Here is a 12,401-nt window from a genome sequence, read left to right on the forward strand (position 1 = left end):
TGAAAACCTTATGAATAGTGGCGGAACACTGTCTGATATGGTGCTGGAAGATGAGCCCCCCAGGTTGCAAGGCACTCAAAAGATGACCAGGGAAGAGCTGCCTCCTCAAAGTAGAGTCGACATTAATGACGTGGATGGAGTAAAGCTTTCGGGACCTTCATTTGCTGATGTGGCATGACTCAAAATGAGAAGAAACACCTGCAAACATCCATTAATAATTGGAACCTGGAATGTACGAAGTATGAATCTAGGAAAATTGGAAATAGTCAAAAATGAAATGGAAAACATTAACATCAATACCCTACGCATTAGTGAGCTGAAATGGACTGGTACTGGCCATTTTGAATCAGACAATCGTATAGTCTACTACGCTGGGAATGACAACTCAAAGAGGAATGGTGTTGCATTCATCGTCAAAAAGAATGTTTCAAGATCTATCCTGAAGTACAAGGCTGTCAGTGATAGGATAATATCCATACACCTACAAGGAAGACCAGTTAATACGACTATTATTCAAACGTACGCACCAACCACTAGGGCCAAAGATGAAGAAAAACAAGATTTTTATCAGCTGCTACAGTCTGAAATTGATCGAACATGCAATCAAGTTCCATTGATAATTACCGGCGATTGGAAAGCGAAAGTTGGAAACAAAGAAGAAGGATCAGTAGTTGGAAAATATGGCCTTGGTGACAGAAACAATGCTGGAGATCAAATGATAGAATTTTGCAAGACCAACGACTTCTTTATTGCAAATACCTTCTTTCACCAACATAAACAGCGACTATACACATGGACCTCGCCAGATGGAACACACCGAAATCAAATTGACTACATCTGTGGAAAGAGACGATGGAAAAGCTCAATATCATCAGTCAGAACAAGGCCAGGGGCCAACTGTGGAAAGGACCATCAGTTGCTCTACGCACGTTCAAGCTGAAACTGAAGAAAATCAGAGCAAGTTCACAAGAAGCAAAATATGACCTTGAGTATACCCCACCTGAATTTAGAGACCATCTCAAGAACAGATTTGACGCATTGAACACTAGTGACCGCAGACCAGACGAGTTGTGGAATGACATCAAGGACATCATCCATGAAGAAAGCAAGAGGTCACTGAAAAGACAGGAAAGAAAGAGAAGACCAAGATGGATGTCAGAGGAGACTCTGAAACTTCCTCTGGAGCGTCAAGCAGCTAAAGCAAAAGGAAGAACTGATGAAGTAAAAGAACTGAACAGAAGATTTCAAATAGCCTCTCGAGAAGACAAAGTAAAGTATTATAATGACATGTGCAAAGAGCTGGAGATAGAAAACCAAAAGGGAAGAACACACTCGGCGTTTCTCAAGCTGAAAGAACTGAAGAAAAAATTCAAGCCTCGAGTTGCAATAGTGAAGGATTCCATGGGGAAAATATTAAACCACACAGGAAGCATCAAAAGAAGAGGGAAGGAATACAGAGAGTCATTCTACCAAAAAGAATTAGTCGCTATTCAACCATTTCAAGAGGTGGTATATGATCAGGAACTGACGGTATTGAAGGAAGAAATCCAAGCTGCTCTGAAGGCATTGGCGAAAAACAAGGCTCCAGGAATTGATGGAATATCAATTGAGATGTTTCAACACACAGATGCAGCACTGGAGGTGCTCACTCGTTTATGCCAGGAAATATGGAAGACAGCTTCCTGGCCAACTGACTGGAAGAGATACGTATTTATGCCTATTTCCAAGAACGGTGATCCAACCGAATGTGGAGATTATAGAACAATATCATTAATATTACACCCAAGCACAATTTTGCTGAAGATCTTTCAAAAACAGCTGCAGCAGTATATCGACAGGGAACTGCCAGAAATTCATGCCGGTTTCAGAAGAAGATGTGGAACCAGGGATATCATCGCTGATGTCAGATGGATCCTGGCTGAAAGCAGAGAATACCAGAAGGATGTTTACCTGCAATTTATTGGCTATGCAAAGGCATTCGACTGTGTGGATCAGAACAAACTATGGATAATACTGCGAAGAATGGGAATTCCAGAACACTTAATCGTGCTCATGAGGAACCTTTACATAGATCAAGACGCAGTTGTTTGGACAGAACGAGGGGATACTGATTGGTTTATAGTCAGGAAAGGTGTGCATCAGGGTTGTATTCTTTCATCATACTTATTTAATCTGTATGCTGGACCATATGAAGAAGAACGGGGCACCAGGATTGGAGAAAGACTCATTAAGAACCTGTGTTATGCAGATGACACAACCTTGCTTGCTGAAAGTGAAGAGGACTTGAAGCACTTGCTAATGAACATCAAAGACCACAGCCTTCAGTATGGATTACACCTCAACATAAAGAACACAAAAATCCTCACAACTGGACCAATGAGCAACATCATGATAAACGAAGAAAAGTTTGACATTGTCAAGGATTTCATTTTCCTTGGATCCACAATCAACAGCCATGGAAGCAGCAGTCAAGAAATCAAAAGACGCACTGCATTGGGTGAATCTGCTGCAAAGGACCTCTTCAAAGTGTTGAAGAGCAAGACGTCACCCTGAGGACTAAGGTGCGCCTGACCCAAGCCATGGTATTTTCAATTACATCATATGCATGTGAAAGCTGGACAATGAATAAGGAAGACCGAAGAAGAGTTGACGCCTTTGAATTATGGAGTTGGCAAAGAATATTGAATATACCATGGACTGCCAAAGGAACGAACAAATCTGTCTTGGAAGAAGTGCGGCCAGAATGCTCCTTAGAGGCAAGGATGGCGAGACTGCGTCTTACATACTTTGGACATGTTGTGAGGAGGGATCAGACCCTGGAGAAGGACATCATGCTTGGCAGAGTACAGGGTCAGCGGAAAAGAGGAAGACCCTCAACGAGATGGATTGACACAGTGGCTGCAACAATGAGCTCAAGCATAACAACGATTTCAAGGATGCCACAGGACCGGGCAGTGTTTCGTTCTGTTGTGCATAGGGTCACTATGAGTCGGAAGTGACTCAATGGCACCTAACAACATATACTCCTAGTTGCTCTCCCTCTACTGAGACAGGACACTCCTTCCCTCTACCCTGTACCCCCGTGTTCATTCAACCAGCTTCTGTCCCCGTGTCTTCTCATCTCCTTTCCAGACAGGAGCTGCCCACACAGTCTCATGTGTCTCTACTTGATCCAAGCAGCTCATTTTCTATCCCATAGTCCAGTCCAATCCCTGTCTGAAGAGTTGGCTTTGGGAATGGCTCCTGTTTTGGGCTAACAGAAGGTCTGGGGACCATGACCTCCGGGGTCCCTCTAATTTCAGTCAGACCATTAAGTCTGGTCTTTTGACAAGAATTTGAGGTCTGCATTCCATTGCTCTCCTGCTCCCTCAGGGGTTCTCTGTTGTGTTCCCTGTCAGGGCAGTCATCAGTTGTAGCCAGGCACCATCTAGTTCTTCTGGTCTCAGCATGATGTAGTCCCTGGTTTATGTGGCCCTTTCTGTCTCTTGGGCTCATAATTACCTTGTGTCTTTGGTGTTCTTCATTCTCCTTTGCTCCAAGGTCAGTTGTGACCAACTGATGCATCTTAGATGGCCGCTTGCTAGCGTTTAAGACCCAGATGCCAGTCTCCAAAGTGGGACGCAGAATGTTTTAATAGATTTTATTATGCCAACTGACTTAGATGACCGTGAAACCATGGTCCTCAAACCCCCGCCCCTGCTACGCTGGCCTTCGAAGCATTGAGTTTATTCAGGAAACTTTGCTTTTGGTTTAGTCCAGTTGTGCTGACCTCTCCTGTATTGTGTGTTGTCTTTCCCTTCACCTAAAATAGTTCTTATCTACTATCTAATTAGTGAAAACCCCTCTCCCGCCCTCTCTCCCTCCCCCCTCTCATAACCATCAAAGAATATTTTCATCTCTGTTTAAACTATTTCTCGAGTTGTTACAATAGTGGTCTCATACAGTATTTGTCCTTTTGCAACTGACTCATTTCACTCAGCATAATGCCTTCCAGATTCCTCCATGTTATGATAATGCTTCACGGATTCATCATTGTTCTTTAGGAAATGATTAAAAAAAACAGAAATTATACATTTAAATGAGGCTTGCCTCCTTTAAACAGTCCCCTTGGGAGGCCATACACTAATTCCAATGACGCTTCATCGCGCAAACCATCTTTGGAGCATCCTCTTGGAATCGCCTAGTGAGTACGCAGGCTGTTCCTCTGAACACCCTAAATGCTGCCAAGTGTTCACTGAGAAGAGCGTGGATTTTTGGAAATGGACAAAATTCAGTCAGAGCCAAGTTTAGTGAATAAGTTGTGTGATTTAACTAGGTGACACTATTTTGGTTCGAAAATGATTATAAAGCAATGAGACTGATTTTCTCATATAATCTGTAAACTGCTCCAAAGGGAATTCCAGATGAGTAACAAGGACCATGAGCAATGGGACAGATATATCCTCTCCTTTTCCCAAGTAACTTCTTTGAACGATAATACTCATTTGGGTGTGTAAGCTCTGATATAAACTTTGTTCTGTTTAATCACCTGAAGCTCATAAATGGAAGGTTCCTTAGTATACAGGACCTACTGTGGCATTTGGGGAAGAGACAGTCACTAAATTAGGGAGGTAGCATGGCATGTTGGAAAGAGCACAGACTTTGGAAGGAGACTGGCCTGGGTTACGATCCTGGCTTGGCCACTTACTCCTTGTGTGACTTTGGGGAAGTCACAATCTCTAACACTCAGGACCTCATCTCTAAAATAAAGACAATATCTAATGTACAGAGTCATTGTAGAAATTACAGATAATGGATACAAAAGAACCTACATTGTGCCTGGCACACAGTAGGCACTCAGTAAGTCACAGCTATTGTTAATAACAACCTCATTTTAATCAAGACAATCTTCTTATAGGCGGTTTGAGATGACAGGAGGACAGATAAAGGCATTCCAGTGATGCGCAGTTAATTGGCAGTACTCACAATACACTCACTACTGATGAATTAGAAACTAGCTTTTTTTTTTAACTACAATAACAGATAAAATTATACTCACAGTAACTGTTTAACACCAAGTATAATATAACCAGTTGCCATGGAGTCGATTCCAACTCGTGGCAACCTCATATGTAGAACTGTGTTCCATAGTGTTTTCATGGCTGTGACCTTTCGGAAGCAGATTGCCAGGACTTTCTTCCAAGGTGCCTCTGGCGGAGTTCAAACTATCAACCTTTCAGTTATCAACCCAGTGCTTAACCATCTGTACCATTCAGGGAATCCTAACACTAAGAACGATGTTTTAAAATCACATGATACATGTCGTCTGCAGTGCTCCTACCACACTGACCTTTTCACCATTGTCTAAACATACCAGGCCCTTTCAGGACCCTGTGCCTTTGCACACTTTGTCCCTTTAAGACATTTCTGCCCTCTGGTCTGACAAAGTCCTACAATTACCCTTCAAGACCTAACTCAAAAAGTCCCTTCCACTGTGGAGCCTTCCCTAACTGCTCCAGACATACTGGGGGCCCTGTCTCTGTAATGTCTCCGACTGTGCTGAATTCTCATCTCCCTCGACGTTTCTACTTCTTCCACTAGGTCTGAGCTTTGAGGGAGGGACTAAAAAAAAAAAACCCATTGCCTTAGAGTCGATTCCAACTCATATCGACCCTCTAGGATAGAGTAGAATTGCCCCATACGATCTCCAAGGAGCACGTAGTGGAATTGAACTGCTGACGTTTTGGTTAGCAGCCATAGCTCTTAACCACTACACCACCAGGGTTTCCAGGGAGGGACTCCTAAGAGCTGTGCTAGGTGCTCTAAACAAAAAAAATAAATGGGCTCTAAAAAAAAATTTTTTTTTGTTTTAAGGAGGGACTACATCCCATTAATTAATTAATTTTTTTATTTAGAGCACCTAGCACAACTCTTAGGAGTCCTAGTGGTGGAAGGGTTAAGTGCTCGGCTGCTAACCAAAAGGTTGGTGGTTTGAAGTCTTTTCTCTGAGGGAGAAAAGATCTGGTGATCTGTTCTCATAAAAATTACAGCCTAGAAAACCCAAGGGGGCAGTTCTACCCTGTCATATGGGGTTGCTATGAGTTAGAATTGACTCAACAGCACCTAACAACAACAGCAGCACATTTCTTGGCACACAGAAGAGACTCAGGGAATGTTTGATGAAGAGATACTTTTAAGATAAATACTTTGAAATGACTGATAAAGGTCAGGGAATTGCCTTTAGCTACTACTCTGTCCTATGGGGTCCCTACGAGTCGGAATCGTCTCAACAGCCAACGGGTTTGGTTTGGGTTTGGTATTACCAGCAATCACATTCATTTTCCCTGACTTCAAATGAGGGACAAGATTACTTACATAAACTCCGAAATGGCTTTAGCAAGTGAAGCATCTAGAAGTTTATAAACACTACTGACCACATCAAAACTCCACACCCATAGGAGGGGAGCCCCCCCGAGCAGTGTTTCTCAACCTTTGTTCCACTCAGGCACCTGAGGGATGTGCCCTACTCCCAACAGGAGCTCACTGCACCGACTCAGAAAGCCTGGCAGAGCTGCAGGGCTGAGGGCCTTCTCAGAGCCAGCAGCTCCACCAAAGTAGCAGAAAACCCCAAGGCACTGAGATGTGGGAAGGGGGCCACGTTAATGCCACCTCTCCCCAGACCCCTACCTCCCAGCTTTGCCTCCTAATCAGAGATTGACAACTCTATATTGTTCTAGCAGTTTGTCTAGTCTATGAGTAGGGGCCCCGAGCTGCTAGGAAGCCTGAGGCATGTAGGGAATGACTGGCTGATGGGTCCAGCACGTCTGTTTCAGCAAGTCTTAACCTGTGTAACTAAAAAGCAATTATGAAAAGAAGTTCATGATCAACCAGTTCTGAGCCAGATTCAAATAGGCAGAGGGTCAGCTGGCAGCCATGTGCATCTGAGTGTTGACACTCGTGAATCATTCTCTGTCATCACAGTTTCCAGATTCTTGGCAATGCAGCAGCAGGTCTGGGCTCCCCAAGAGCCATAGGCTGGAAAGGAGATCTGGAACCACTTCCTAGGCCTTAGGACCCACCACACCTTGACAGTGACTATTTCTGCAACACGGACATAACCTGCAAAGTAAAGGCAGCCACGTTCTGCCTTAGCATCATGGTCTTTCCCATCTCTCCAATGAAATGGCTGGATTCCGAAGGAGGAAAGAGGATGAGAGGAAAGCTAACCAGGCTGCAGACCACCAGGAAAGCAGTGACTGAAAGTAGGAGCAAGAGTCAGTCATTCATTCAACAAACGTTTATTGAGCAGGTGTGGAGGACACAATCATGAGCAAAGAGTCATGGTCCTGGCCTCGCTGAGTTTAGTACTTTAGTTGAAGAGATTGTTATTAATGAAATAAGAACACAAACAAATACTCTGAAGGGGGAATACAGGGTACTACAAAGATTGTACAAACAAAGAGCGGTGGACCTGGTCAGGGAAGTCAGGAAAGATTCCCTCAGCAAGAAACAAGTGAGTTGAGACCTCAAGGATAACCGTAAGTCAGGAGGAGAGAAGAGAGGAAAACACTCCTGGCAAAGACAACAGTATGTGATAAGATTCTGTGGTAGGAGGCAGAGGTTGAATTGGCTCAGAATTAGACACAACGAGCAAGGCAGCACCAAGGTTTTAGGCCCCAGCACAAGGTATCTTCCTGTCTATACCCTTTGGTTTATCCTCTGTCTGGAAGGCCCTCCTCAGCATGGAATAAGACCAAAGAACAATGACAAAAACTAGGTGTGCCCATGAGAGATGACAACCATCAGCTAAAAATATCTGACCACTGTCATCTTCTTGAAATATCTGTAAGGTAACACTGCTCCCTCCCACCGACTAAACACTGAATCAGTAAAATGGCATAGCATAAAAGACCTTTAAAAGTTTCAAGTAAAGATCTATTTTAATCCAGGTAGAATTAAGGTGTTAATAAATGTGTTGATTAGTACTATAAAACTGTTCAGATACCTAGTACTTCACTGTGAAGGAGCCCTGGCGGCACAGTGGTTAAGTGCTCGGCTGCTAACTGAAAGGTCAGAGGTTTGAACTCACTAGCCACTCTAGGGGAAAAATGTGGCAGTCTGCTTCTGTAGATTACCGCCTTGGAAACCCTGTTGGGCAGTTCTGCTCTGTCCTATAGGGTCACTATGAGTCAGGATCAACTCAACAGCAATTAGTTTGATTCTGCGGGTATTTCACTGCAATTTACAAATACTACTTTCTTCTGGGAAAAAAGCTGAAGGAAAAAAATAGTTAAGGGTGTTATCTGTGCAGCACTAATATGCTTTGGCAATTCTGTTAGCCTGTTAGATCACTTATTAAGGTAGTTCCCTGTGGCTTCTAAGTATCTGTCACCTTGCAAAGGAGTCACGGAACTTTATAAAGCACTTTGCAATCAAACATTAATTCAGTCTCACTCTCCTGCTGAGAGATTAGGCTCATTCAACAGATAAAACAGACAGATAAGTTGCTCAAGGACACAAAACAATGCAGTTTTTACTTATCTTTCTCATCACCCTCTAAAAACAATGAAGATACACCAGACTCAACCAACTCCAACTTCAGCACCAAGTCGGCTACCCCTGCAAACCAAGCCTCACCCCTGGGAGCAGCAGAGGACAGCTCTACAGTTAGTTCTGTTAAGTTCTGTTACCTACTCTAAATAAGCTCCTCTTTGCAGGGTGCCTTCAAGGGCAACAACGATATCGACTGTACTGTAATAGGAACACTGGCATCCCAGACTAGAATATGAACTCTGGTAAGTGCTCAAAAGAGGAATAAGTGTACGTTTGTTGTTAGTCACTGTAGGGTTGGCTCTGACTCACTGTGATCTTATGTATAACAGGATGAAATGTTGCCAGTCCTGTGCCATCCTCATGATCACTGGTACCTGGGAAGTCACTATGGCTTATAGCTTAAAACGTTAGACTGCACTTCCCAACACACACATACAACACTTCCTTGCATTTCCAACAAGCAGCCAAGTTAGTGGTCTCCACTGGGCTCCCACAGTGCAGTCCCGCACAGTACTGTCATAATCTATTTGCAACCCCTTCTCCACCCCTGTGAGTTGGAATCTACAGCAACGGGCCCCCCAAGCTGAGACCTCTCAACATCAGAAGCACCTAGCACAGGACCTTGCATACAAAAGGTGCTCAGTAAATGTTTACCGAGTGCATGGCTTCACACTAGCAAATAAGGGAAACAAAAACTTCCTTCATAGACACCTAGGAGAACAGTGAATTCAATCTCTTTAAAACAAAAAAAAAAAAAAAAGAAGGGCCAAAGAAGGGAAGAGAATTACCCAGTTACATACGGCCAAGTCTCAAGTGTAGGTCTTCTGGCTCAGTTTAGCTCAACATTTTTCTTATAAAGCACACAAACCAATACAGGAGCATAAAGAAGTACAAGAAGGAGGAGTACAACGTGCTGCCTGTCCAAAGGAACTGCCTATCTGTGCACGACAGCGGCGGTAGGTATCGGGGACAGTGAAATGAGCAGGAGCCGGTCTCTGCTTCAGGGAACCTGGGGGAAGGACAGACAGCAAGTTACAGGACGGGTGGCACATGCAAAGACAGATGCTGGATTCCTTAGCCAGTGTTCTTTCCTCGCTGTCCACTGGGGATTCCCAACCTGAGAAATAAGGACAGAAAGATCTGCTTCGTGCAAATAAACTCCGAATGAAGACGGATGCGAAAATGCGTATGGAAAATTAGCAGGCTCACACGCAAAGGCATTATGTAAGGTCTTATCATATCCTGACACCAACTCCAAGGGTTTAACAATGTTTCAGCCATCAATTCAACAAAGAAGCAGAGAAGTCAGGGATGGGCATCAATTCAAGGAAACCCTCCAGGGCTGCGGGGGACGGGAGGAAACAGCTGGGGTGCGAGGAAGGGGTGCTGGGTCAAGTGAGCTGGGCCTGGCGTGAGAGCGGAGGGCAGGGAGGGGAGAAGTGGAACCGAGAGGTGGAAGTTGTGAAGCCGACGAGGGAGGGAGAGCTTAGCGGGGTAGGCGCCCTTCGGGCAGGGCAGGGCAGAGCTTGGGCCAGGCGCCGGGAAGTTCCGCTCGGCGGGGCGGAGGAGGGAGGCAGACTTGCTTCCAGGACAGCCGCTGCACCCACAGGAGGCCCGGGCCCGGGGCGGTCCGCCGCGGCTGCAGCATCTCGCCCACCGCGCCTCCCCGAGCCCGACCGGGCAGCGCCGCCTCACCTCGGATTGAAGTCCTGGAAGAGGCCCCTCAGGTTCATGGCGGAGAACTTCACCGCGGCGCCGGCGCCTCCTCCCCGCCCCGCCGCGCAGCCTGCGCCTTACAGCGGGTTCATGGTGCCAGCACAACCGCGTCCCCACCGCCGCCGCCCCAGAAACCTGAGCCGCCGCCTGGCCGCGCCCCGCCGGCCAGGCTTCCGTAGGGCGGCGCGCATGCGCCAAGCCCCGCCCGCCGCGGTTCCGCCCACCCGCCTGGGAAGCGGCGTGTGCTCACGCCCTCAGGGACTGAGCCTCCGTCCCGAAGACAGGTCTTCCCGGACACCATCAGCGCAGAAAGGGCTGCTGCTGAACGTTTCCGCCAATGAAGGTTGCGCCTTGGCTTACAGAAGTGGCACTAGGGTGAGAGCTTGCATTTGGCGATCTCCTCCCAGGCTTCAGTGACTTCAAAGTCTGTGTCTCCACTCCTCTCCAAGCCCCAGGCCACCATGGCTACATACGCTGGACGTCCCCAACTCAGGTTCCCCGGAACCAAAGTCATCCCCCCCCCCAGCCCACCTTGCCCTCTTGGGTGTCCTCTCCGGGTTGATAGCAGCCCTGTTCCCTTGGGATTCCCAGACTGGAACTCGGGGAGTCTGCCTCACTTGGCAAACCAAGTTCAGATCCTCCTTGAGCCTGCCTGGACTGTGTGGCCACCACACACTTGGCTTCTTTCCCCACCTCAGGCCATCCTACTTAAAACTTCATCTTCCTTTGAGCCTCAGTTTTTCTGCTCTGCAAAACGGAGAGTTTAAAATCTACTTCCCAAACTTGTTGGGAAGATTCAATGAAATCGAATGCATGACACACTGCCCACCACTGGCTAGGTGGCCAAGGAATGTTTGCTACCGCCTAGGACTCTTTATTTAGTTTTGGAATCTTAAGACAGACTGGAAAGAAGGACTTGGCGATCTACATCTGAAAATCTTGGCCAATGAAAACCTTATGGATAGTAGCAGAGCATTGTCTGATATAGTGCTGGAAGATGAGACCCTCAGGTCAGAAGACACTCAAAATACGACTGGGGAAGAGCTGTCTCCTGAACGTACAGTCCACCTTAATGATGTCGATGGAGTCAAGCTTTCGGGAACCTCATTTGCTGATGTGGCATGACTCAAAGTGAGAAGAAACAGCTGCAAACATTCTTTAATAATCGGAACATGGAATGTATGAAGTATGAATCTAGGAAAATTGGAAATAGTAAAAAATGAAATGGAAAACATTAACATCAATATCCTAGGCATTAGTGAGCTGAAATGGACTGGTATTGGCCATTTTGAATTGGACAATCATATGGTCTACTATGCCAGGTGTAATGATTAAGATTTGTGTCAACTTGGCTGGGTCATGATTCTCAGTGTTTATATGTGATCACTCACATGATGGGATCTGCTGTGAGTAGCCAATCAGTTGAAAGGGAGTTTCCTTGGAGTTGTGGTCTGCTCCAAATATAAGCAGAAATTCTGGCTTTTTGCTCACTCTGGATCCTACAGCTGCCTCCTATTCGTCTGACTTCCAGTTCTTGGGACTTAAGCTATCAGCTTATTGACCAACCTTGGGGTTCATGGATATTCACAGCCTGTGAGCAAGAACCCTGCTTTCCAACCTGCTGATCTTGGGTTCGCCAGCCCCTGCAGCTACATGAATCGGGAGAAGACTCTATCCTAATCCACAGACTTGGGATGTTCCAGCCTCTACAACCCTGTGAGCCGTTTCTTTGAGATGAATCTGTATATATTTATACACTTTACTGGTTTTGTTTCTCTAGAGAACCCAGCCTAAGACACCAGGAATGACAAATTGAAAAGAAATGGTGTTGCATTCATCGTCAAAAAGAACATTTCAAGATCTGTATTGAAATACAATGCTGTCAGTGTTAGGATAATAGCTATATGCCTACAAGGAAGACCAGTTAATACAACTATTATTCACATTTACACACCTACCACTAAGGCCACAGATGAAGAAACTGAAGATTCTTACCAACATCTGCAGTCTGAAATTGATCAAACATGCAATCAAGATGCATTGATTATTAATGGCGATTGGAATGCAAAAGTTAGAAACAAAGAAGAAAGATCAGTAGTTGGAATATATGGCCTTGGTGATAGAAATGACGCCAGAGATCACATGATAGAATT

The 12,401-nt window shown here is 45.5% G+C and overlaps 1 protein-coding gene across 4 annotated transcripts in view; it reads right to left on the reverse strand.

Moving 5' to 3' along the window:
* TMEM185A (transmembrane protein 185A) overlaps positions 1-10,429 on the reverse strand; it is a 161,607-nt gene extending 151,178 nt beyond the window's left edge. For all 4 annotated transcript variants that reach the window (XM_049872230.1, XM_049872227.1, XM_049872226.1 and 1 more), the window contains exon 1: positions 10,228-10,429. In XM_049872230.1, coding sequence (XP_049728187.1) covers positions 10,228-10,265 — 38 coding nt within the window. In that variant the 5' untranslated portion in view covers positions 10,266-10,429. The remainder of the gene's footprint in view (positions 1-10,227) is intronic.
* Between the last annotated feature and the right edge of the window lie 1,972 nt (positions 10,430-12,401).

The sequence above is a fragment of the Elephas maximus genome, chromosome X (genome assembly GCF_024166365.1).
Source record: "Elephas maximus indicus isolate mEleMax1 chromosome X, mEleMax1 primary haplotype, whole genome shotgun sequence".
Taxonomy (NCBI): Eukaryota; Metazoa; Chordata; class Mammalia; order Proboscidea; family Elephantidae; genus Elephas; species Elephas maximus.